Source organism: Pleurodeles waltl, chromosome 4_2 (assembly GCF_031143425.1).
Source record: "Pleurodeles waltl isolate 20211129_DDA chromosome 4_2, aPleWal1.hap1.20221129, whole genome shotgun sequence".
NCBI lineage: Eukaryota > Metazoa > Chordata > Amphibia > Caudata > Salamandridae > Pleurodeles > Pleurodeles waltl.
The window spans coordinates 876,090,687-876,117,372 of record NC_090443.1 but is presented as its reverse complement, the minus strand read 5'-3'; the positions used below and the strand labels follow the sequence as shown (position 1 = coordinate 876,117,372).

Genomic DNA, 26,686 nt, shown 5'->3' with positions numbered 1-26,686 from the left:
CAAAAGGACAAAAGAAGTGGGAAAGAGAGCTAGGTAAAACCCTGACAAATAATGAATAGAAGGATGTGTTTATAAGAGTACACAAGAGAGCTAGAACAACAGTCACACAGTTAACTCTGTTTAAAATCACAATATATTGTCATCCTACCACATGGTAAATGTGGAAATGGGATGTGAAAAATCCTGGAAAATGAGGGCACAACTGTACAGAAGATGGGACTTTGAGACACCTTGAATGGAAATATGCCAAATAAGGAATTCCATCTTCTATGTTTGATGTGGATGGAGTATTGGAGTATTAGGGAATCTAGTCCATATCTCCATTCCATGCTGGCCAGTTTAGCATATTGGAGAAATTGCCTGGGGCCAGTCCCAAGTGTGTTGTGCTTCCTGAAATGTGAGGAAGGTCTACCCAGGGTAAAGGTCACCAAGGACCTGGCACGCTCCCTCTCATCACTACACAATTGTCGTATCGCTGCTAGTAAAGTGGAAGTGCTGCAAGTCCTATTTATCCAGTTATGTGGTGAATGGCAAGTTTCTAACCACTCACAGGACAGTCCCTCCCCAAACATTTACAGTCTGGTGCACTACATGTCTATATATAGGATCTAGACCACTGCCCTGAAGAGTAAAACAGACAGTGTGTCCTCGCCATACATTCCCCACAGTTGGAGCTTTTCTGGTTTGTTTTCTGCACTTAACCATTTGGCTGCATGCTGGATATAGGCTGTGTAGTAGTTCCAGGTTCAGAAGACCCAAGCGGCCCAGCTCTTGGTCCATAAACACCTCAAACACAACCCTGCACCGCGTGTCATCCCACACCAGGAATACTACAATGCTATATAGTATTTTGAAGACAGCAGGTTCTGGGGGAGGGGGTGTCATTGCATTCTGCACTGCACAGTGAAAGGACCATCTTTGCAATTACCACCCACCACCAATGGACAACAAAGTGTGTTCCAGAATCCCACAGAAGCACACAACCCATCCAGTACCTTTTGTGACTTGCATGCATATTGAATATCAGCAAGTTGTTCCTTTGCTCACTTTGCCAGTTCCCCCAAAGGAAAAAGGATGTTCTTGCATTGATTGACCTGGAGACACAAGCCTTCCCCAAATACTTCCAACAGATTCATTAGCTATGGGAGGGAGAGCCTGGGCATCCTAAAGTGTAAGAGGGCATCATTGACATACAGGAACACCACATGCGCGGGGCCACCCACCTTTATCCCCTAGTTATGAAGCTCTTTCCAGAGCATGATAGCCAGGGGCTCAAGGACAATCGTGAACATCAATGGCGATTATGGACATTTCTGTCTTGTGGCCCACTCAATATTGGATTTCTCTGGCACTATTCTTTCTCATCTAACCCATGCTGTATGGCTTGTGTATAGCAGTTTGACCCTACCACAGACACTGGCCCAAAGCCCATCAGGTGTAGCACCACCATCAAGTAAGTCAAGCTCAACATGTTGAAATCCTTTTACAGATCCATAGAAACCAGAAAAAGCTTGTCATCACAGTCCACATCAGAGTGCATGACATGGCTAAGTCTTCAAATGTTCATGGCCATACTGCAGCCCAGTATAAACCCACCCTGGTCTTCACGAACCAGCTGCCCCACTGTAGTATGCAAATGGGTAGCCAAGATCTTGCACAGCCTCTTCGTATCTGTGTTGGTTAGTGGGCAATAAGACAATGAATCCGTCCCCATACCTCATGACTTAGGAATCAGGTGTACCATGCCCTCCCACATAATAGGAGGAAGGGCCCCAGTCTTTCTAACCTCGCAGAACACCTCCAAACGTTTCTCAGACAAATGAAGTAAAATGATCTGATAAAACCGCACTGGGAAGCCATGAATCCCAGGTGTCTTACCCTCAGGCAAGCAGTACAGTGCTTCTTTAATGCTCTTCAAGAGCAAGATCTGCCTCAAACCCCTCCATCAGTGCCTGCAGTACTCTAGGGAAATCTATACATGCTAAAAAAAGGTTTGTATATTGACAGGGGAAACTGTAGTCTGCAATACGATAAAATCCCTAAAGGTGTACCCTGAACGTGTCATTTATAGCCCTATGCATCACCACCATTGTACCATCTGGACAGTCTAGAGAACACACCGGAAAAGTTTCTGTCTCACACCTCAACAGCCGCACAAGAAGTTTACTGGGCTTATCCCTCTCCCCATAATTTCTGCCTATATGTCTTGAGTGTCAATCTGTCAAGCAGGTCTCATGTTTCATCCAAAGCACGTTTTGTCTCCAGCAACTTAAGTTGAGCCTCTGAAGATTCCAATTCTTGTCATTGGGCCTAGGCTAGTCTACCCTCCTGAGCTATCAGTTCCTTTTGTAACTTTTCTTTTTTATTCCATTCACCTTATCCAGACACACATCTCTCATCACTGCTCTCATTGCTTGCCATTCATTTGCTTTCTGGGCTGTGGAGGCACAATTAGTCCCCATGTATGTCTCTAAAGAAGTAGAAAGAACAGCCAGACACAACTCATCTGTTAATATGTCCAGTCACCAGAAGGAGATGAGTCCTAGGGTCACCCTTCAGTATATGATTCAGCCCCCTTTAAGTTCTGTGTGTTAAAGGGTGACAGGAAGATTCCTCAGATGTTAGGTGGAAATCTCTCCAGGTATCTACAAAGCCAACATTGGACATCATTGCAGCCAAGGCCACTCTGAACCCTGGCTTAGTGGGCTTCCTTGGTGGTGCTCTGGACATCACTCTGTCCACAACAGAGTTAAAATCTCCAACCCAAAATGTAAGCACCTTTATGTGTTCCCTCAGTAATGTTGGTATTACATAGCAGATCTCCATGTCATCAGTGTTCGAGGCATAGGAATTGAGGATGCAGACCTCCTTCCCATCAGGTGTGCCAAAGAGCAGGAGATATCAGCATGCTACACTTGCTTATTTATAGCTAGGTTAGAAGGCTGCCCCCGGAGATAACCAAAGTCACTCTTCTAGCATAGGCAGAATAAGCTACTGATTATAGTTGACACCTCCACTTCTTTTGCCATTTTGAGAGACTCAGCTTCTGTGAGGTGAGTCTCCCCCAAGCAGGCCACATCAGCCTTCTTATGCTTCAGGAAGGACAATACTCTGTGACATTTTGTATAGTCAGTAAGCCCCAAGACATTCCATTTGATGAACTGATGTTCATGGTGATGCACTTCTATATACCAGAGAGACCAAAGGCCGCAGGAAGGGAGCCCCCTTCTCATGTAAGAGACCACATAATGCCACGGTCAAGTCAGTGCAATCAAGGGTAAGCAATAAAGAACAAAACATCACACAATGCAATGCAGTGAACATTCCCTCCCAACTACCCACCCCGGTTGAACACAATAAGAACACATAGATTTGTGTTTGCCTATTTAGTCCTTGCCAATGCAAAACTCAGCACAGGTTTCCAACAGATAGAGAAACCACATCTTTACAAATTCCCCCACCCACTTCTGTGTCTGTAGTGTATACTGGTAGAGACAGGAGCAGGGAGTTCCACAAGGTACCCGAGACTATATGACCTCCAGGGAACTTCAGAGGGCTCTGCTGTTGTAAACTTAAGTCCACATCAAGTTAAATTCTTCCCTATAATGATAATGTTACTCTCCACAGCCTGACCCCGCTATGATTCTAGTAGGAGATACCCCAAGTTAGGGCCTCCTTGATGCATTGCTCACCCACACATCAATTATACCTGAAAACACCAGGGTAATATCAGCATAGAGCCTGTCAGCGATGCAAAGTTATAGTCAGTTATTATATTCCGGTCCATCTTTGGAGTCTTAATGATGATATAGCCTAGACGTAGCCTCAGCAGGTGGCATCACATTTTGGTTGTAAACGTGCGTCTCCGTAGGAGAGTCAGGGCTGCCTCCCTCTTGCTCAACCACTGAGGTAAAGCTTTCTATAAAAGAGGACAACTCCTCCTGGTGCAGGGTGCCATCTTCCTGGACCACCACTTGTGGAGTTTGGTGAGTCATAACTCTAGAAACTCTGCATGATCTGCACACACTCATGCTCCGTTCTCTCAATCCATGACTACCCATAGACATGTGTGCATCACTTACCTTCTGCACTGACACTCTGTCCCACAGTTCTAGCCAAGACCAAACCTCCTGCGGTATATAAAAAAATAGTTTTTCCATTGGCAACCAATCACAATCGCACTGGATAGAGAAACATGTACTTTAAGTTTAAGGGCTTGAGTTTTTGCTGAACCACCAAGAAGGATTTCCTCTGTGTTTTCACTTTGTGTATGTACTACAGGTAAATAGTAATTTTATTATTTTAGTGCTGGAGTGGTCCTGCCTCTCTGGCCACCTTTAGGATGCAGTCTCTGTCTCTATAGTGAAAGACACGTCAATAAGGGCTCTGGGAGGGTCGTTGAGCTGGAAGCAGTCAGGTGGCCAATGCTCTATGCGCTCACTCTACAGAGATCATGGTCAACACGGAGAAGATTCATGTCTATGGAGACAGTGTTGATTTTCCCCTCTAGCGCTGACTAAGAGCCCTGTATGGCCCCCATGATCTTTGCCCATGTGGGCTCCTCCACTTGAGTCCATTGTTACTCCACCATGGGGGACCTATGTGTCCTCAACATCTCCAGGAGTGGCACCTGATGCATGGTGTATTGCGTGAAGGTATTGCCCTGTTTGATCTTAGGTGCTATATTTTAATTCATGAAAATCCAGAAAATAGAGGCTTCCACAAAAAGTGACTCTCCCCCAGAAACATAGGCCACAGAGTCCAAACTGAGGGGCACAGTTTAGTGGGCCGGTAATGAACCCCCCCCCCCTCCAATGTCTCACACAGGCCTCAGTCTAGCACCTCTGCTGGGGCTCACACCCCCCTGGTATCCAAGTACCCCCAGATGCCCTCATGAGCTCCAGGCCACAGGGCCCTCTAGAGAAAAGTGGAAAAGAGGCACTCTACCCTCCAAGAGCACCAATAATGTGCAACAGCGTGAGACCTAGGATCATCACAGTGTTTAACCAATACGCAAGACAGCTCCTTCAGCAACTCAGGTGTGTCTCACAACTAAGACTGCCACTAGCCCCAGGAGTTCAGGCCTGCACTCAACAGCATTAGGGACAGGTGATGTCAGCATACAGACCCTATTACGTTGCCTTAATTTCGGTCCTCAAGGCTCCCGTTGCCTCTCACCACAATCTACCGGTCTGTCTCCTCCACCACATGGCTGCCACCCAATTCAGTTCCAGGGACCTTGGCACATCTTTCCAGTCACAAGTGCCAGGCCACAGCATCAGGAGCCATACTGGGTGCCCCTAGGTATCATCATGTGCAGGTGGGGCCTAAGGTAACCCTCAACAGTCTCCAGAATCAGTCAAGCTTATCACCCACAGGGCTTGTGCCTTCTCCCCCACCAGGGGCTCAAGTTCATCCTGGGAGTTCAGGCCAGCCCTCAAGAACAGGAAGATGGTGATAGTCACAGGGTACAGGGCCCCAAATGCAATGCCAAGCCAGCTCCTTGGGGACCACCACCCCCTCTTCATCAGCTATTGGTTCGGCTGCTGATGGCAGAGCAGCCAGAAATCTCCTGAATTCAGCCTGAAGATCTCCTCCCCAATGGGGCCTCTGCCACAGCCCTCCAGCCTCTACTACCAAGGCTATACTAATGCAGGCATGAGACAAAGTTCTCTAAGCCTTGCGGTGGGCACCCTATCTCAGCAGCTGTGGGTCTCCAGGCCAGCAGCTAAAATCTTCTCTTTAGGTGGCAACCTCCAATGTTAAATCATCTCCAATCTCGGTGGATGGGTGTTTTTGTGGCAGGGTCAGTCCAGTGGATGCCAGTTAGTACATTTAGGGAAAGGAATATTAGGGATGAGGACAGGGGTGAGGAAAGCTTCTCATGAGCACTTCCCATCAGCTATCTTGCTGGCCACTATTTTTAATAGTTATTAAAACTCCAGTTCAATGATGAAGTTGGATTTTAATAAATATTTAGGAAAAATAACTTTTAGAAAAGTGTTTTTTCCATGGCTGAAGTTGCTAGAAGCTAAATTTGCATTTGCTCCCCACCTTCGGCCAACCAGTAATTATCATTTGAGTATGTGTGAACATGTATGAAATGCTTCCCAGGAGAAAACAAAAGGCTGACCTGCATGAGCAGCAATGACCACTTTGAATCTGACAGAATATGCAGGTGGGCAGTGAGTATCGTTTTTGACATTACAGTGTCAAATCCTATGTCAGTGGAAAAATCCTACTTGAAAGGTCTACTGGGTTTACATGTAACAATGGGAGTACACTTGAAAGGAAGATAAATAGAATGCCCGAGCAATTATTGTGTATCTACCGTCTAGTTGCTAAAGGTTGCTTTGTCCCATCAGACTTATGTCTCTGGATTTTACACGTAACACTGGTGGTGCACTTGAAAAGAAAGTTAACCAGATTCCAAAACAATTCTTGTGTATCCACTGTCTGGTTGTAGGAAAGACCTGTTTTTTTCTACCAGACTTCTGTTTCTTGGTTTATTAGTGGTACAGTGACTGTCCCAAACTGAATTTTAGTGTTAGATGTGGGCAGGCACTAGGATTACCACAATACACTCCTCACACACACCCTCCTGAGCTTTCAGGACCCAGGTTTAGTGTGGCCAAAGACTTCTGTCATCATGAAAATGCCTAAAGTGGGAAGGGTTGGGCCTAGGAACTTTTACCCCATTGTTTAGGGGGTGCTCAGGAGTCATTCCCACCCATTAGCTAATGCCAGGAGTAATTGTGGCATCTCTAAGCAAACACTTTATAACATTCCTGGACCTGTAGATCAGAAGAGTGCATAATCTACTGTCTGAGACCTGAGAAGAGTCCTAGAGGACAGAACCTGCTGTCCCTCTTGTACCCAGGGCAAAGATGTAGACTCCAGGTTCAACCTCTTCTTAAAGTTACAGGGAGACAACAAGCTACAAGCGGTGTTGTCCTGCAACTGCCCTGCTGACCAGTGGCAATTGGACCTGGACTGGAACCAGCTGTTTGCCTCTGCCTGACACCCTGTGGGCTGCTAAGTACCTCCCCTGAGGTCTTGGGAGTGCTTCTGAAATGTACTCCTGTGCTGAATCGGAGACTTGAAGGACAAAAGTCAGAAGATAAATCTACGACCAGGATGAACCTCGTCAGTGTATCTCACCCATGTTCCATAGTGTTCAGTGTCATATTGTACCTAGGACTCTGACTACCGCAACCATTGACTATCACTTACACTTTATTTGTCTTGGCGCTATTCCTACTTAACAAATCGTATCTCCTGTCCCTCATATTGAATCTTTGGCATTTTGGTGTCATTTTGTTTATCACATTTTATGATACTTTTCTAATTCAGTTTGAGGTTTTTCTTTTCTTTTGCATTTTGAATTTATTACTGTTTTGGTACTGCATAAATACTTTCTATACTGTCCCAATGTAAGCCTGTCTGCTCTGTGCCATAGCTACCAGGAGGTTGAGCTCAGGTTAATTTGGTGACTTCAAGGGTGCACCATGACAAGGGTTGTAATCATTACTTGAGGTGGGTAGTCACCTAGCCCAAACAATAATCCAATTTCTAACTGTCTACCACATTGTTGGCAAAAGGAAGAGGGAGATGGTAGTTGGGGTTCATTATTTGGGTGACAAATCTGCAGTGCCTTGCCAGAGAACGGATGCAGGCATTAGAATCTGTCCTAATGAAACCTAAAATAAAACAAAGGTAAATCATAAAAATATGGCAAAGCCTTTTGAACTTGCCAGCTATATACCTATTTCTCTTTTTACATTTTCCACTAAAATTCCATAGTGCTTTGTGAACACTCAGATCTCTATCCATTCAGAGGGTAGTTCTATTTTAAATCCACTTCTATGAGGCCATCACCTGCAGCATTGAATGGAAATATATTGATCACAATGGCCAATGTTGTCTGTATGAAAGTGACAAGATGAGAGCAACTGCCTTATACTACTTGACCTTTCTGCAGTTATTGTCTATGACCCAATTTTCCATGCTTAGTGCGGCTGTATGAGTGATCTGGCCTAGTTCACAGTATTTATTAGCCACAAATGTCAAGAGGTCATACTATCTCCTTACTGGTTTAAATTTAAACCAATCAATTGTGGGACACTTTAGGACTCTGTCCTCAGCCCCACCCTTTTCAATCTCTATGTTGCTCCTCTGACACCCTTGAAAAGCTCCTCTGGCCCATGTTTCTTCTTCTATATGAATGACACACAATGTATTTCGCCCTTAGATGACAGTTACTGTTTTCACACACAATTTAGAAACTGTTTGTGAGCATCGCAAAATGGTTGAATGGCAAGTCGCTGCACCTAAACTCATCCAAGACCGAGATGTTGATCTTCGAAACCCGTTGATCTGAGGAATAGACTTCAGCTGCCACCTCCATTGGTGTCCTCAGTTTGCAATCGGGGAATCATTTTACACTCCTAGCTCTGTTTTAAAGAATAGATGTCCATTGTTGCAGTCATGTATTTTTTATTAATAAAGGTTGAATTAGTTATTTGGCCTTTTCTTCCTACTGTAAATCTTGTATGCAAGCAATCATGGTTTCTAGGCTATGTTATTGCAACTCCCTCTATGTGGGTTTGCATCAATGTGTTCTATATTGTCTCCAAATTCAATACTTGGGAGCATGCCAAGTATTAGGGCTTAACTGAACATCTTGCATCTCCCATCATCTTAGAGCTCTTCACTGGCTCCCTAGTCACAAACATTTCATTTTCAAGTCTAACATACTGGTCAGAGAAATTTGATATTAAATCAGAAATGTAGGAAATTCAGTGATGGCGTATCTAATAGGGCACTGGGGCTCAGCTACTCTCCTGTCACCATGTAGGAAGCTGGCTCATTATATGATACATCAAAAGGAGATATATTGTGCAAAGAGTCCAGGGGTTTCCTTACCAGTGGGCGGGGGCTTGCTCTAGCATTCACAAGGTGCACAGGAGTGTGAGACATCTGCAAATACACTCACAGCCAATAAAGGAGACACACAACTCAAGAAGGAGATCCACACAATTTTACAAAAATAACAAGTATCTTTATATATATTTCGGCACCAGAATCAATTTATTCAGGTGAGTATGTCTTGCAAGAAAAATCTTTACAGTTTTGAAAAGTCATCTCTACAATTTTTGGAAGCTGCAATGTCTTTGAAAAACAAAGATGGCAAAGCAGTTACAGTACAGTGGCTTACAGGACTAATCTCCTGGACTTATGGTGAGCATTGGGCAAAAGTCAGGATCACACCAACATGTCACACTGGGTGGCACTGGGGCGGCTGGGTGTAGTACGGCATTGGGTGACCAATGTTAGTCAATAGGGATCGGTCCGGTCAAAAAGATGCTTTAGGTGAGGACTGGGGATCCAGTGGTGCTTTTAGGCATCAGGTTTTTTGCGGGTGGTCCGGAGTCCTTGCATTTCTCTTGTGGTGCCTGCAAGATGCAGGGAAGCAGCTCTGCTGCTCCACAGGAGCTCCTGGGTCTTCTTTGAAGGCAGGCGTTCCTCCTAGGCTTTTGGAGACACATCAGGTTGCAAGACGAGTTGATGCAAGTCAACAGGAGCAGCAGACAGGCAGATCATGAATCTGATTTCCTGGTGCCAAGGGCTCCCCTTAATACTGAACTTCGGGTTATCCCGGGGGTGGGGTGTAAAGTAGTAGCCAATGGGCTACTTACCCCTGGAGTCCCTACATCCCTATATGACCATTTCCTGTGGGAAGTGGGCATAACCCTGTTCCAGAGTTCCTAAATCTGCCAACACCAAGATGACAGATTTCTAAAAGTTGTGTCCACAAAAGGCAGCACACCTTAGGGGTGGGACTGACCTGAGAATTGGACACACCTTCCTGAATACTAGATTCCCCACCTGCCCAGGTGCCAAATAGGTCCTGGGGCAGTGGGAACAGCAACTCTCCTTTGAGTTAAGCCAGATCTGCATACCAGGGGTGGTGGGCTCCTTTGAAAGACAAAAGCAAAAGAACTTAGGAAGAAAGTCATAGGATCAGGGCGCTCACAGTGTGTCCCAAAGTAACATTGCTACTAGTATGCGGCACGGTGCTCCTGGCAGAAGGATCTTCCCAAATCCTCCAATGTTTCCAAGGAAACTCGCAATGCTAGAGAAAAGAAGTCAGGGCACTCATGAATCCATGGTATTGTGTATAATCTTCATTTGAACAATGCCAGTTGTTACATATGAAAAACAAGTCCGTTCAATAGTCCTTCTTGTATTTACAGTTTATATGGCAATCAAAGCCTATATACTTGAAGCAGCAAATCTTGAAAATATTGAAAATACATAATATGTAGAAGTACAGCAACTGTTCATGCAGCAAACACAGCCAACACGTGTTTCATCCTGCGAGAAAATTTGTTCTCATAAGGACTTCGTCAGGGCTTAGCTTATAATAAAATACATTGAATAGGGAAAGTCTTTGCGCGAAAAGCTGCAGTGTCTTCAAAACCATATATTAGTCCAACCTCATCGAAGTATGATTGAAGTGATCACAATTCCTTATCTAACTGATGCTGCAAATATTAGTAGTGGGAGAGAACGCGGACCGATCGTCACGCGGCGTTCCCAGTCTAAGATTCAACGTCGGACTCCTTTGAATCCCGATGCCTTGGAATGCAGATTCACAGGTCATCCTGTGGTGTGTGCAAGCACCTCTCCCAGAGCAGGTTTTTCTTTCTGACTGACCAAGAGCAAAGTCTCTCACCCTTGTGGGTCAGACCCGTGTCTGGTGGTGGCAGGCTGGATCCGACTAGTCAATCCTCACACTGGTAGTTGGTAGGTTTTCGGGTGGTACCACCAAGGTTCCCTCTAGGTTACTGTATTAATACATCCACCACTGCCATTAGTAAGGGTTTATTAATATGAGATGTTTGGTACCAAACATCTCTAGTTTCAGTGAAGCCATCATGTAGCAGGGGAACTCGCAGTTACCAGTGTCCGGCACATGTACTTAAAATGGCTTCCCTGTTCACTCACTATGTCTAAGAAGCGACACAGACATAGCAGGGGCATTTCTTCTCGTGCAGATATGTCCTCACACGCAATATAATGTTCCCTGCCTTAGGGCTGTAAGGCCTGCTGTAGGAGTGACTTGCATATATGGCACGCAGTCTCTGATGGTTGCACAGTACATGCTGCAGCCCTTGTGGACCCTCTTTGGCACCCATGCTCTAGGTAGCGGGGTACCATTTACTAGGGACCTTCAGGGGGAGCCAAAAGTATTGCCAACTGGGGAACAATTCTACAGTTTTATGGAAAGGGATCTAGCACTGGGTGCCTGGCTAGCAGGAACCCAGTGCACTTTCTGTCAAAATTGCATCACATACCAGGCAAAAAGTGGGGGTGACCATGTCAAAAAGGGGCATTTTCCTATGCCCCTCTACCAATTTACAGCCATTGTATAATTGTTATAAATCTACTTCTAACAGTCAGACATTATAGATATGCAATATAATGATCAATGCTAGGCTGTCAGACCAAGTGCCTCTTCACCACGATGAGAGAGAGCACAGACACATAATGAAATGATAGCTATAGCTGGAGGTTATTTGTGCATTACGCCTCTTGATGCAGTCAGGGATTTAATTCTGTGCCATGTACAGCTTTATTCACTGCACATTCTGTTAATATGAATACAATGCAGTCCCCAATTATGACCGAAGACAGCAGTCAAACACACACTACTTACCTGCAGTTCTCTGTACAAGATATCGTAGTGAACCAGGACCATTGTTTGGCTGGGCCTTCTTTGTCTGTGGCCTCATGTTGACTACTAAAGGAACTAACCTTTTAGTCCTTCTTTCAAAACGACTAACTTGTCAGCTCCTTACTAGCCATTGTTGTCCCACTAGTTTACTCCTTGTTTGTATGTATGTATATATATATATAACTGAGGGTTGGCTCATGGACAGCTGACATTTTAGTCCTATATTCATATTTTGACTACTATACAGAGACATTTCTAGGTCTCGTTCTTTCTGTCTCAACATCATGGCTGAAGGTTGGTTAATGCTGCAAACCCCCCCGTCTGTTGCCTCTGATGATCCAGATTGCTTGGCCTGCCAGGAATTCTTCAGATCATAAGTGCCCATTCAAAATGTTTTTCAAAACATTACTTTTTCAGTAACTTCGTAGGCAAATTCTGCAGAAAGATGAACAATATTGACTAGTTGAAATAAATCAAGGGAGAAAATCCCTCCAACCGCAAACTACCTTTCTTTCGGGAGAAGGGAAAATGATCTTGCTCATACAAGGCACCTTATGCCCCACCACTTCCAAATTTGGCTGCTAGTGGTATTGATGAGTCTTGGAAAGATTTATACTAAAATTAAGAGGCTGGAAAAAGATCTGCTTAATAAACTGGAAACTGCAGAAGCAGCTGGTAGAGTAAGAAATCAAGAAGACATACTTCAAAGTACTTAAATTAGTCAGGATAGATGTTTATGTACCTCAGTACAGAATAATTACAAGAATGTATCTTAGTACAAAGACAAATGAATAATTACATAATCATATCAAAATCAAACAACTGCTAAAAGAAAGAATATATAAGACAATATCCGGGGAAGGACCCAAGGAGCAGATAAATACCACATTGATTCACAGTGAATAAATACATTTTCATCTAAAGAGCTAGCTCATCTATAAAAGTCGATTTAAGGTCAAAAACTCTCTCAAATCATTTTGCCCGATTGTGGAGCCCAGTCCCGGAACGAATTCAATGAATGCTGAAATGTGAGATGTTTTCTTGTAGTTTTTTGGAGTATTACTAATACTAACCACAATAATACAACCCAGGCATTACCCAAGATTATGTTTACTATTGAATACAGAAAATCTCAAGAATAATATCATTACTTGTCTACAAGAAATTCTCCTTTAGCTTTAGAATAATTGAAATCTTTTTTAAAGATACTAGGCTTGATTAAGACCTTGGTGGAGGGGATTACTCTGTCCCAAATGTGACGGATATCCTGCCCGCCGTATTACAAGTTCCATTATATCCTATGGAACTTGTAATACGGCAGACGGGATATCCATCACATTTGGGACAGAGTAATCCCCTCTGCCAAGTTCGTAATCTGGCCCACTGTCTCACTTTGCATAGACCGTAGGGGATACAGCAAATATATGGACATCAACTATGTCCTCATTATGGCAACCAATGAGAAGTCTATAAATGGGTACAGTAAACTACAGTAGACAATGGCATTGTGCAGTACTGCTTTCAGTAGGCATTTACCCATGCTCAAAAACATGCCATATGCAAAGGCACAGCCTCTCAATCCTACGTGGTCTGTGATACTAGGCACAAAAATGTACTGGTAATTCCCTGGGTGTTTTTTGATCGCAATTCAGAGTTAATGGTCAGGGAATTGGGATTCACGTGGTCTTTCCCACTGGTAAAACCACATGGTATCCCACTTTGCACAATGTTTTAACCATGCAAATTCCACTAGGTTAGAAGCAGCCAAAACGCTGATACATTTAGAAAAAAGTTGATAAATGCCTCATTCACATGAGAAAAATTGTTTTAAACACGTTGCACGCTTATTTGTGCATTGGGGCCCTGACTGTGAGTTGGTTGCATATTCCGACCCGTGCATAAACCCTTGTTTATCTGTGGGTCGCAATTACAAGTTTTTAGCACATTATGCAATAATGATCAGATGTGTTAAATACCTCAATCTCCTTTAAAATTCGGCATGGCAAACCTGCTGAAATTTACCAAGGGAAAAGGATATGGTATTTACAGTATCATGTGGATTTTGTTGCGTTAAACGCCAAAATCCTCATGGTGTTTTCCACAAACTGGTAATAGGTGCTATTTATTGCACCCTGTAAATAACGGAAATAACATGCACCATGGTATCATTATTTATCAGGTGCGATAAGTAGTACTTAAACTTGTAATCTGGGGAATGGACGTTTACAGGTCTAGTCAGTATGATAAATGGACGGCAATCTATCTAGTGCATACATGAACCTGTGAATGTCCAGTTGCACCAAACAGGTCAACAAATGCAGATTATCAGAAGCAAATATACATGTGTACAGCATCTGGAGCTGGATTCAGTGAAGTAGGGGGTCAGTTGGGAAAGTGATCTCTTATTCAAGAGGTTCTAATCTTTTGTGTGTCTTCAACAACGACTGCGTAATTTTTAGCCTTGTACTTTTGTAAAGCAGGAAACACTTACCGAATTAGGTCTAACAAGGCATCGGCTGAGCTCATGATAGGCTTTCCACTCTGGTCAGTGTTTTCCTTTTGGGCGGCCCCTCCAGGATGAATGATGGAGACCATCACGATGCCAACTATCACCGCCACAAAGGTGGTCCACAGATAGTAAGCAATTGTGAATATGCCCAGGCGGCTGGAAGTCTTTGCATCCAGAGCGGCCAGCCCTGACATTAAGCTGCAAAGAAGGATAAAAAAGTTATGCCACAGCATGCATATAGTTATTCAGGTTGTCATTCGTATATGTAATGATACATAAACTAACTATAATTACAGATAACTGCATGGATTCCCTTGTGGGGACCCTATGAACATCTACTAAATTGAGCATTACACATTGCAAATGTAAGGCATAAATGTAAATTCCCCGAAATGCCAGGGGAAGCAGCAGTGAATTAACACATTCGTTGACATCTGATAAAACCACAAGGATGACAGTGTGTTTTACCATCAGCTGCATGATTTATACTGGTGCTATGGTGAAAACAAGGAGTGGAAACTACAGAAAGGAAACAAGGCCCCAAGAGGTCGTTGTCCTTTCCATTTCTGCAGCTGCCTTCCAAATCCTTCACATCACAGGTAACGTAGATAATGTCAAGGTACCACAATGCAAGATAGCAGTAGCAGCTGGTACACTAAACTAACCCCGACTGACACCCATGATGTAAAGCATGATTTACCTAACTCAAGATGATTGCGTTTCAGATTGTGGAGAGCTAAATAGTAGCTCAATAGGGCAACGTGTGATTAAATGTTACTTCTGAAACTAAATGATAGAAACATGAGATGGCAGAGGCTAGTACAGAGTCTCTATAGTTGTGCTTAGGTCCAACTGGCTTTCCATTTAAATGTATTTCTTGTTTTCTTACTAAATTTGGCCCTGTTTCACAAATCTGCACAAAAAACTTACCGAAACAAAGTTTGTTCAATGTTGGATACGGCATGCCAAGTCAAGCAGGTCCATCGAGGGAAGGCAATAAAAAGGGTGGGTCAAAAAAGCGACATTTCCAATTGTAATTCCTATAGCATTCATTGCTACTGAATACAAAATCTGAATTGAACTACACCAAACTTGGCATGACAGTAGAACTTTACTCAAGGAAGATCCTGTGCTTGGCTTGCTGTCAATCCATTCAGTAGTTTTTGAAAATTTAGCATGGCAGAAGTATTATTTTTAGGTCTTAAACTGAGCAGAGCTGTCAGTGGGGATAGAGCTATATGGAAATTAGCACATGGATGTTTCCTGGATCCACAATTTAAAAAATAATAAAATTTAAGTAGACTAGGGAACTTTTTCAGTCAAACAGCCCTTTCATAGACCTGCGCATCAGAAACAGAAACAAACAAGCATTTTCAATGCAACGGGTCTCGCATTAGCTCGAGTTAGAGCTACTAGCGTTGTAAAGAAAAAAAACGCAGCGTGATCACACTATGTAAAATGCAGCGCAAACGCGCTGCATGGAAAATAAACAGATAAAGTAGCCCGGACACCATGCTGAAAACATCGAGCCTCTTATGTTTTTTTAGTAGTTTACCGGTGCTGTGTAGGTGGGCTAAACACTGGAAAAGGCATGGCGTATGCATGCCTTTCACAAATGAAAGCAAGCGGATTTTAAAAGGCAAGCCCACGAACCAATGTAAGTGACTGACGTGACATGGGCGTAGTTTGAAGCCCAAAGAGAGATTACAGAATGGTACAGAGCGCTTTGTGCTCGCCCATAAAAAGCAGCATAACTCCTATCAATGGAAACAGAGAAAAATAAATACCTAGGTAGGATGGATGTAGAGAGCATTGAGGTAAAAATGAGTAATTCAATGAAAAATATACTTATGGCATTGTAATGTTCAAAATGGTATCAAGGAAACACATTCAAAAGACGTAATGAGACAATAGAGGCAAATTAGTTCAAAAGCAAGTAATGTATCCTTGTTTGTACAGGTGAAGTTCAATGTTTGTTAATAGGTTTATTAACAGCCAACAAGTGTTTCGTCTGATGCAGCATAAACTTTGAATGGCATCAGATGAGGCATGTTATTTGGGAAGGCCCCTCTGATACCATTTCCATCAGCTTGTTATCATTATTAGAGAAAATTCCTAGTGCATCACAGACGTTGTTTCCAAGCATTGCCTGTAAGACATTTACAGTCTGTTTTTGGGAAATGAAAAGTGGCAATCAGTCAATGATTGTATAAAACTCTTAGTGTATCATGTACATGTTAGACCTGGCATCCTTGGAGTGGTTTCCCCAAAACTTTTTGCTTTCAGACTTCCTGTTTTGTTGACCTCGTTTTTGCTGCTGTTAACACTCTGGGCACTTTACCATTGCTAACAAATTCTAAAGTGCACGTGCTCTCTGCTTACAGCATTAACATTCACTTATGCACAACTGGCAGAATTAATTTACTTGTAAGTCTCTAGTAAAGTGCACTCCCTGTGCCCAGGGCCTGTAAATTAAATGCTACCCGTGGGCCTGCAGCACTGAATGTGCCACCCACTTAAGTAGCCCTTCAAATATTACTCAGGTCTGCCACTGCAGAGCCTGTATGTGCAGTTTTAAACTCCCATGTTGATCTGGCAAGTTAACCCTCTTCAAAAGCAACTGATGCATCATCAAGCACTTGTCCAAGCTGCACAGCCTTGCAGACACAAGTCAACCAGCATCCAATTTACAGGGAGTGCAGAATTATTAGGCAAATGAGTATTTTGACCACATCATCCTCTTTATGCATGTTGTCTTACTCCAAGCTGTATAGGCTCGAAAGCCTACTACCAATTAAGCATATTAGGTGATGTGCATCTCTGTAATGAGAAGGGGTGTGGTCTAATGACATCAACACCCTATATCAGGTGTGCATAATTATTAGGCAACTTCCTTTCCTTTGGCAAAATGGGTCAAAAGAAGGACTTGACAGGCTCAGAAAAGTCAAAAATAGTGAGATATCTTGCAGAGGGATGCAGCACTCTTAAAATTGCAAAGCTTCTGAAGCGTGATCATCGAACAATCAAGCGTTTCATTCAAAATAGTCAACAGGGTCGCAAGAAGCGTGTGGAAAAACCAAGGCGCAAAATAACTGCCCATGAACTGAGAAAAGTCAAGCGTGCAGCTGCCACGATGCCACTTGCCACCAGTTTGGCCATATTTCAGAGCTGCAACATCACTGGAGTGCCCAAAAGCACAAGGTGTGCAATACTCAGAGACATGGCCAAGGTAAGAAAGGCTGAAAGACGACCACCACTGAACAAGACACACAAGCTGAAACGTCAAGACTGGGCCAAGAAATATCTCAAGACTGATTTTTCTAAGGTTTTATGGACTGATGAAATGAGAGTGAGTCTTGATGGGCCAGATGGATGGGCCCGTGGCTGGATTGGTAAAGGGCAGAGAGCTCCAGTCCGACTCAGACGCCAGCAAGGTGGAGGTGGAGTACTGGTTTGGGCTGGTATCATCAAAGATGAGCTTGTGGGGCCTTTTCGGGTTGAGGATGGAGTCAAGCTCAACTCCCAGTCCTACTGCCAGTTCCTGGAAGACACCTTCTTCAAGCAGTGGTACAGGAAGAAGTCTGCATCCTTCAAGAAAAACATGATTTTCATGCAGGACAATGCTCCATCACACGCGTCCAAGTACTCCACAGCATGGCTGGCAAGAAAGTGTATAAAAGAAGGAAATCTAATGACATGGCCTCCTTGTTCACCTGATCTGAACCCCATTGAGAACCTGTGGTCCATCATCAAATGTGAGATTTACAAGGAGGGAAAACAGTACACCTCTCTGAACAGTGTCTGGGAGGCTGTGGTTGCTGCTGCACGCAATGTTGATGGTGAACAGATCAAAACACTGACAGAATCCATGGATGGCAGGCTTTTGAGTGTCCTTGCAAAGAAAGGTGGCTATATTGGTCACTGATTTGTTTTTGTTTTGTTTTTTAATGTCAGAAATGTATATTTGTGAATGTTGAGATGTTATATTGGTTTCACTGGTAATAATAAATAATTGAAATGGGTATATATTTGTTTTTTGTTAAGTTGCCTAATAATTATGCACAGTAATAGTCACCTGCACACACAGATATCCCCCTAACATAGCTAAAACTAAAAACAAACTAAAAACTACTTCCAAAAATATTCAGCTTTGATATTAATGAGTTTTTTGGGTTCATTGAGAACATGGTTGTTGTTCAATAATAAAATTAATCCTCAAAAATACAACTTGCCTAATAATTCTGCACTCCCTGTATATCCAAGTAAACAGAGTAACCCATTTTTATTCCATCATTCTTTAATGCTCAAAGAGGCAACATGATTGCAAACTTTTAAATGCTGAAGAAATGCCCATCCAAGCCTTAATCTCCTGCATGTTAGAATTCATGTTATGTTAGGTAACCATGTAAACATTCACCCAATGCATTTTGGGCAAAAAGCCCTTCGTCAGTGGTTTGCTGTAATGTATAACAAGCATTTGCAATGCAATTAGTCAACCCCGGCACATCGTCACTGCTTCAAGGATTGGGAGCACCACATTGCCGACTGTTCAACGTATCACCTCTATTCCTGACGCATCTCGGACATTGCATTGTTCAGAGCTGATGCATAGCCTACATCTCTGGGATCAATGCCAAAGCATCACCTTCTCGCATCTTGTTCTCGACATGGACACAATTCCGAACCAAGGCTCCGTTTTCAGGGGGCTAAGGCTGGTCCCTATATCCGACCTGCACTCCATCGCGGTCAGCCTGACATTTCAGATTTGACCCGGTCTATCACGACCAGACAGCTCTGATTGGCGCTTTATGCTTCTAAGCACTAAACTAAGTTTATTCTTTAAAAATGTATATCTTGACTTCTACTTATTGGATTTTTATCGTTTTGGTCTTGTTTTGTTCATTAAATGAAGCTCTATCTTTCTAACCAGGTGTGATATCTTTTTGAGTGGTGTTTTCATTTTTTTACTGTTTGGCATGTTGCACAAATACTTAACACATTGCCTCTAAAGCTAAGCCTGACTGCTCTGTGCCAAGCTACCAGGGGGTGAGCACAGGTTAATTTAGGGTGTGTTGATTACTTACCCTGACTAGGATTGTGGTTCTTCCTTTGACAAGGTGTATACCTCTGCCAACCAGAAACCCATTTTCTAACAGTAAATTAGTGTTGTTTCCAAACGGTGCCCCCATTAGGGGGCCTGTCTTTGGGAAAATCAAAAGTGGCAATTGGTCCCCCTTGGCTCCATGCTTTGATACCTCCTGCCCTAGAGATGAGAACCACTTTGGTTGAAAAAAAAAAGCTTTACACACTGTGGCAAACACAAGACATAGCTGATGTTAGAAAGAAGATTAGACCAACAAGAGCAACTGCAAGGCCTACAGGAGTAGAATCAGGATGGCCTCTAAACCTAAACAAAGCAAAAAACAAGCACATTTTTGCAATGCAATAGGTCTCGCATTTTCTTGAGATAGAGCTATTGGCATTGTACACTCATAACTGGACTTTTCTTGTCACATAAATTGGTCAGCCCTGCCTCATAACTGTCTTTTCCTGTCATATGTCCAGTGGGCCAGCATTTAACTAAAGCACTTCCATTTACCTTCTTTCTCTATCTTAAAACATATACAAATATCATATAAACCTTTATCAGAAATAAACTTTTGGCATTGGAGTGTAATGCTCAAAACACCATAGCAAAAGTATAATTTGGGATGGATTGAAGGGTGAAAGAAGAGAAGGAGTCAGGAATAAAGATGGAGAGGACAAGTGGTATAGTAACGGTGTCATGGGCCCTGGAGTAAGAAAATAAAATAGTTGACTGGCATTTCGATAGGAAAATACAGCATTAATTAGAGTTGAGTGGGGTCCGTAGGTCTCTGGGCCCTGGTGTCACTGCACCTCTTACTCCATTGATAACTAGGCCTCAGGAGAGAAAGCGGGTGGGGCAGAAAAAGAGAAGCAAAAGGAATACAACAGACGAAAGGAAAAAGGAGACTGAGTTGCAAAGAAATAAAAGAAAAGTGAAAAAAGAACGAGAAAATGAAAACACAACTAAGAGAGGAAATAGAGCAAACGTAAGAGACAAAATAAAAAAGGGCAAGCAGCTAGTGAACGAAAGATAAAGAGGAAAAACGAATTAAAGAAGTGTGAAAAGAAAAAGAAAAATGAACAGTAGAGAAAAAAGAGAGATGGTGAGAGAAAGAAGCAGCAAAAAAAAAAAAACAGGGCATGTGTGTACCGACACATTTCCCACAGACACAGAATGGGAAAACCACTTTGACACTTCGGGTCCTGACAAGTAACCTGTGGCTTCCACATACAGATGGGAAAAAGAGGGATTTATAGTAAAATGTGAAATGGCAGATAAAGATAAGAAAACACCAGAGAAAGGAAGGACGAAAGATCTAAAAAACTAAGTGAAAGAATGCATACCGAGACAAAGTAAAAAACAAATAAAAAAGACAAAGAAAGAATGAAGGGAAAACAAAAAAATACTGAAAGAATGAATGCCTGATAAAGAAAAGAGAGGAACGAAACAAGGAAAGAACTAACCAAGTTTTTGCGAGTTTGAAAGAGGAGGTAGCAAGAGAAAGAGGGGGGTGGAAAAAAAAGTGAGAGGAGTAGAAATAAACAGTTGAAAGAAAGAGCGAATGTGGATTTTAAGAGCTGGAAAGAGAAAAGTGGGGGAGAAAGAAACCATTGAGAGTAAATAGAGTAAAGGAAAGAATGGTGTGAGATAGGTGAAACAGACCCTCCCAAATAAAGGTGGCAGCTAAAATAGACTTAATTGCCCTCCCTCACATCCTCAAACAGGAGTCAGAGTGTGGAACAGCAGGGGGCACTGAAGAGCAGCAGGAGGTGCATTAGCAGAGTTGTATGTGAATCCCAATATACCAATATTGGGCTGCTTCAGACCAGTACTGGGGGTATAGACAGAGCTGTGTCCTGGCCCAGTGCTGGAATAACAGAAAGGGAGTGGGTGAGGAATGAGAAATGGAGCACCGTGTAATTCCTGGTATTGGAATGATGGGGTGCTGCAAGTTAGGGTTGAGGTGCACTGACAGAGTTGTATGTGGGCTGCAGTTCTGGAATAGTAATGGGCACACAAGGTCAGAAGTCATGTATATTAATGGAGCTATGTGTGAACCCTATTAATGGCGTGCCAGTGTTGCCGAGTGTTAGCCTGGAGGTGACCTGGTAGAGCTGCAAGTGGGGCCAGCATGGGAGTGGCATTTCCTCTGAACCACAGAAGAGAGGAGTCCTGAAGGGTGTGTGTGTGAGCCTTAGTACTGAGAAGAAAAGTGCACTGAATGTTACAATTGATGGATTCTGGTGGAGCTGTGATGGTTCCCATAAACAGTGGCACTGGATGTTAGACTTGAGGTGCACTGGCTGAGCTGTGGTTTGCTCTTTTGGGTCCAGTATTGGCTTGGCAGTGGGACTGACTATTAGAATTGAGCTGCTGTAATGGAACAGAATGTGAGCAGGGTCCCAGTACAGGAAAGGAAGTGACCTTGCTGGGGTAGAACTGAGGTGCACTGATGGAGCTGCGCCCGAGGTCCCAGTACTGGAACAGCAGAGTATACTGACTGTAAGAAGTGAGGTGCTCAGGCAGACAGAATGTGTGGAATTCAGGCACTGGAACGGCTGAGAGCTTGGAGTGTGTGAACTGAGGTGCACTGATGGAACTACGTACCAGGTCCCAGTACTGGAGCAGCAGAGTGTACTGACTGCAAGAACTGAGGTGCTCTGGCAGACAGTGCACGTGGGGTTCCTGGCACTGGCCGGCTGAGGGATTAGAATGTTTGAACTGAAGTGCACTGATGGAGCGACACCTAAGGTCCCAGTACTGGAGCAGCAGAATGTACTGACTGCAAGAACTTAGGTGCTCTGGTAGACAGCGTGGGTGGGGTTCTTGGCACTGGCACGGCTGAGGGCTTGGAGTATGTGAACTGAGGTGCATTGATGGAATGGCACCCGAGGTTCCAGTACTGGAGCAGCAGAGTGTACTGACGGCAAGAAGTGAGATACCCCTGCACTAATCATGCACTTGCCATGGGCAGTGCAGGGGCCACCATGGCCAGCCCTGTTGCGCAATTCACTGTCTGCATTGCAGACAGTGAACAGTGCGATGGGTGCTGGTGCACCCTATGCACTGCAACATTGCCGGCATCAATGTTACAGGCTGTTCCCCGCTGGGCCAGCGGGCGGAAACACCATTTCTGCCCACTGACCCAGCAGGGAACTCATAATGGGGCCCGCAGGAAGGAGGCTGCACTGGCGGCAACCTGACCACTGCAGTTTGGCGGACTGCCTTTTCCGTCCACCAAACTCAAAATGACCCCCAGTGTGTGCCTGTGGAAACATGCTGAGCTGAGATCTGTGGTATCACTAACTGTGCAGCATTCAAGAGGAGGAAAACTTGCTTTGTAGAAAGGTACTGTCAGTCCCTCCACTAACCTTTCATTTTATATATCATTAGGAATTGGACATGAGTTCTGTAGAGGGTCGTGTTAGAGCTAGCCCTCTATTTTTGTGGTTGTTGGTTTGGCAAACCAAGGAGGCAGCTTTGAAGGAAGCTTTTATTAAAGATTCTCTAGCATTTGATAGGGGTCTTAGTCTCCCATGGTTAGCATATGTGAAAAAAAAGTTTCACAAGTTAAGGTTGTCTCATGTTTTTGCTTAGCCATTTTCTGGCGGGAAGAGAGGAAGAAAGACCATAAAAGCATTGTTGCTAAACCATACTCATTTATAAAGGCTGATTGCAGAATGCAAAAAAACTCTCAATCTCAGCTTATTTATAATTGAGCACCATAAGGGCTCTGAGACAGTACTTGTTTAGTGTTCAAGGTCGCTGGCAAAGATCCCTATTATCTTGCTTTACGGCTAATACTGCTATCTATTTACTTTGTTTTCCATTGGGCTATAAAAAAACATTAGTGTGTGTCTGTGTCACAGAAGATCTTTCCATTCAGTGTTGCACTTCTTTATCATTTGTAAGTTTTATATAAAATATATGAAACACTTTTTATTCCAGAATGGAATGGATCACCCAGTACAGACATGTGTAAATGAAATGTTTAGCCATTTGATCTTCCATTCTTGCAACCATCTTATCCTTAACATACGTTTCCGCAAAAAAAAAATGCAATGTAAGAATTAATGGCCACATGTACGTCGCAAACAGCGAATCAGGCCGTTTGTGACGTGCAAAATGCACTTTAGGATGTTCAGACCCATTTCTGCGATTTGGTAAACTATTTACCGAATCGCAAAAAGGGTTTGCGAGTTGCAATTAGGAAGGGGTGTTCCCTTCCTAATTGCGAGACGCAGTCCTATGTATGATTGTTTTGTAACCGTGAATGCAGTCGCAAAATAATCACAGTTAGCACCAGTGTCAAACTGGTGCTAACCCATTCGCAAACGGGAAGGGGTCCCCATGGGACCCCTTTCCTTTGTGAATGGCAGTAAAAACATTTTTTCAGAGCAGGCAGTGGTCCTAAAGACCACTGCCTGCTCTGAAAAAATGAAAAGAAAACTTTTAATTTTTGGATTTTGAAATGCATCTCGTTTTGCTTTAAGGAAAACGGGCTGCATTTTTTTAAAAAACTGCTTTATTTGAAAGCAGTCACAGACATGGTGGTCTGCTGTCTGTGAGGGCGACCATTCCCAATGGGGTCGCAAATTGCGACCTACCTCATGAATATCAATTGCGACCTACCTCATGAATATTCATGAGGTAGGTCTTTGCGACCCCCTTGCAAATCACTAACAGGGTCATTGATACTGTTGAACATAAGGTTTTGCGAGTCGCAAATTGCAAGTCGCTCTGACTCGCAATTTGCGAGTCGCAAATCCAACATTTCGTACATGCAGCCCTAAGTTCTCCCATCGGGAGAACTATTATGGACGTCTCTAACACTCACCCCTCCAAGCTGCTACTAACTTAAAACATTTCCAATATGGATATTTTTTCGGTTAAACAATTCTGAAAGCCGACATCCGGGGCGGCTGCAATCTGGACTTTAGGATGGTGCACCAAAGTAGCAAACACTTGAACACTGCAACCCTGCCTCAGCGTGTATGATACTATCCTCTAGCCACATATATATGATATATGTCGGCATGAATGTAGTTAACATTTTGTAGTGCTTGCATCCTCCACCCATTTGCCTGCCCCACCCCTCTCTATCGCTAGCAGCTGCCACCGGAGCACAGCAGTTGACATCACAGATTTACCACCAAACACATCTTTAGAAGAAGAAGCCAAGAAAGAGATTTTCATGTCCTTTCATCCATCTGCACAGGAAGTGAAATTACAAAACGTCTCATTATCCATTTGCACAGGAAGTGACAGCGCTGTATTTCCCATTATTCATATGCAAAGGAGGGACAAAGCAGGTTTCCTGTCAACACTGTCTTTAAATTAAAAGAAGAAGCCAAGTAATTAGAGTTTATTTCCCATCATCCAACTACACAGGAAGTGACATTGCTGGATTTATCATTACCCATCTGCACTGGAAGTGACATCACTGGTTTCCTGCCAAAGCAATCTTAAAAAGAAGGCAGTAAGAGAACTTCACTTCTCATCATCCAACTGCACAGGAAGTGACATCACTTCCAGAAAGGTTACATCACTTACAATTCATACAGTGCAGATACAGTTCATGGAATGGTTTACTAGTTTTCCAAACACATGGTAGTCTCTGCAAACTCGTGCCTGTCACGTGAGATCACTCCATGCTACGCTGCAGTTGTGGTAATGTATAAAGGTTGAAATGGAGAGTTGTCTCGTAATGCTGGTGAATTTCACACATGAGAAAGGAAACAGATCTAATAGTGCGCATACCTTTTTACATAAAACCTTACACAGTTATATCTGTTTTACCACAAACCCCTTGCTTAACCTCTACCTTTCCATATCTCTGGAGTACAAACATGGCTCCATTACAATTGCATGACTTACTTTTTTCCTAACATGAATTTCTACATTCATGAGACTCCCACTCCTAACATTATAAAAAAACACAAAAATATCTAAACCAGGGTATAACATCCATAGATACACTATACAATTATCTTCTATATCTGTTGCCCTAAGCATCTGAAAATGTACAGCCCAAATGGGCCTACTATCTCTCATGTCCCTCAAATTTCTCCAACATGGCAACCAGATACGGCTTGGATCGCCCAGTACAGATGTGTAAACTAAGTATTTAGCAACTTCATCATCCATTGTTTCACTTGTCTTACTTATCCTTAACATGTGTTTAGGTTTAAAATATGAAATTTAAGACTGAAATTCTCCCATTCTGGAGAACTATTAGGGACGTTTTCACTACTCATTATTTGAAGCCACTAATAACTTAAAACACTTCCAATATCGCTGTTATTTCAGCTAAACAATTCTGAATGCCCACATCTGAGGTGGACCCAACCTGGACTTTAAGATGGCATTCACCAAAATAGAAAATACTCAAACAATGCAAACATGTCTGCCTGTGAAGCTGACTGTCCCCAAACTGCATATGTGACCCCAGGACTAGAACTTCAATTCTCAAATGAAACCCCACAGATAAAAAGGTATACCCCTTTTACTCTACATAAAAAGTAACTGATTAACGCACTCATTGTTTTGATCATGATATCAGTTGCTGTCATAGTGACATCGCTCCTACCTCCCTTTGCTCTAGAAAGTGTTTCTACTTATATTGCCAGAGCTAATTAGAAGATTGAAGACACATATGTGGCCATATGCTGTGCACCCTTGTCCAAGTGTTCCCAGAATCCATCTGCACAGGAAGTGACATCAATAATGTCCTGCCAAAACTGTCTTTAAATGAAGAAGCCAAGCAAGGTGACTTCATTTCCCATTATTCATGTGCACAGGAAGTGACCTCATAGGATTCCCATCAAAAACATCTTTAAAAGAAGAAGTCAAGCAAGAGGAAGCGAAATTACTACATTTTACATCATCCATCTGCACAGAAATTGACTTCACTAGTTTCCCACTAAAACCATCTTTAAAACAAGCTAAAAAAGAGGACTTAATTTCCCATCATCCATCTGCACAGAAAGTGGCATCACTTCATTTCCCATTATCCATCTGCACAGTGTTAGAAATGGGGTCTTTGGTTGGCAGTCAGGTTACCCCCTGTCCAAGCAGGGACCCTAACTCTAGTCAGGGTAAGTCACACACAATCCAAATTATCCTGTGCCCACCCTCTGGTAGCTTGGCACTGAGCAGTCAGGCTTAACTTAGAAGGCAATGTGTAAAGTATTTGTGCAATAAATCATGCAGTAACACTGTAGAACACCATAAAATACACCATATAGTGTTTAGAAAAATATTTAATATTTATTTGGTAAGGTGCAGGTCAAAACGATTAAGATTCAATAAGTACACTTTGAAATATCACCTGGAAAAGGATATGAAG

The 26,686-nt window shown here is 43.1% G+C and overlaps 1 protein-coding gene across 1 annotated transcript in view; it reads right to left on the bottom strand.

Annotated features, from left to right (window-relative positions):
* The window catches only part of SLC1A7 (solute carrier family 1 member 7), a 605,311-nt gene that overhangs the window by 270,814 nt on the left and 307,811 nt on the right, over positions 1-26,686 (bottom strand). Inside the window, exon 3 of the mRNA XM_069232652.1 lies at positions 14,232-14,447. Coding sequence (XP_069088753.1) covers positions 14,232-14,447 — 216 coding nt within the window. The remainder of the gene's footprint in view (positions 1-14,231; positions 14,448-26,686) is intronic.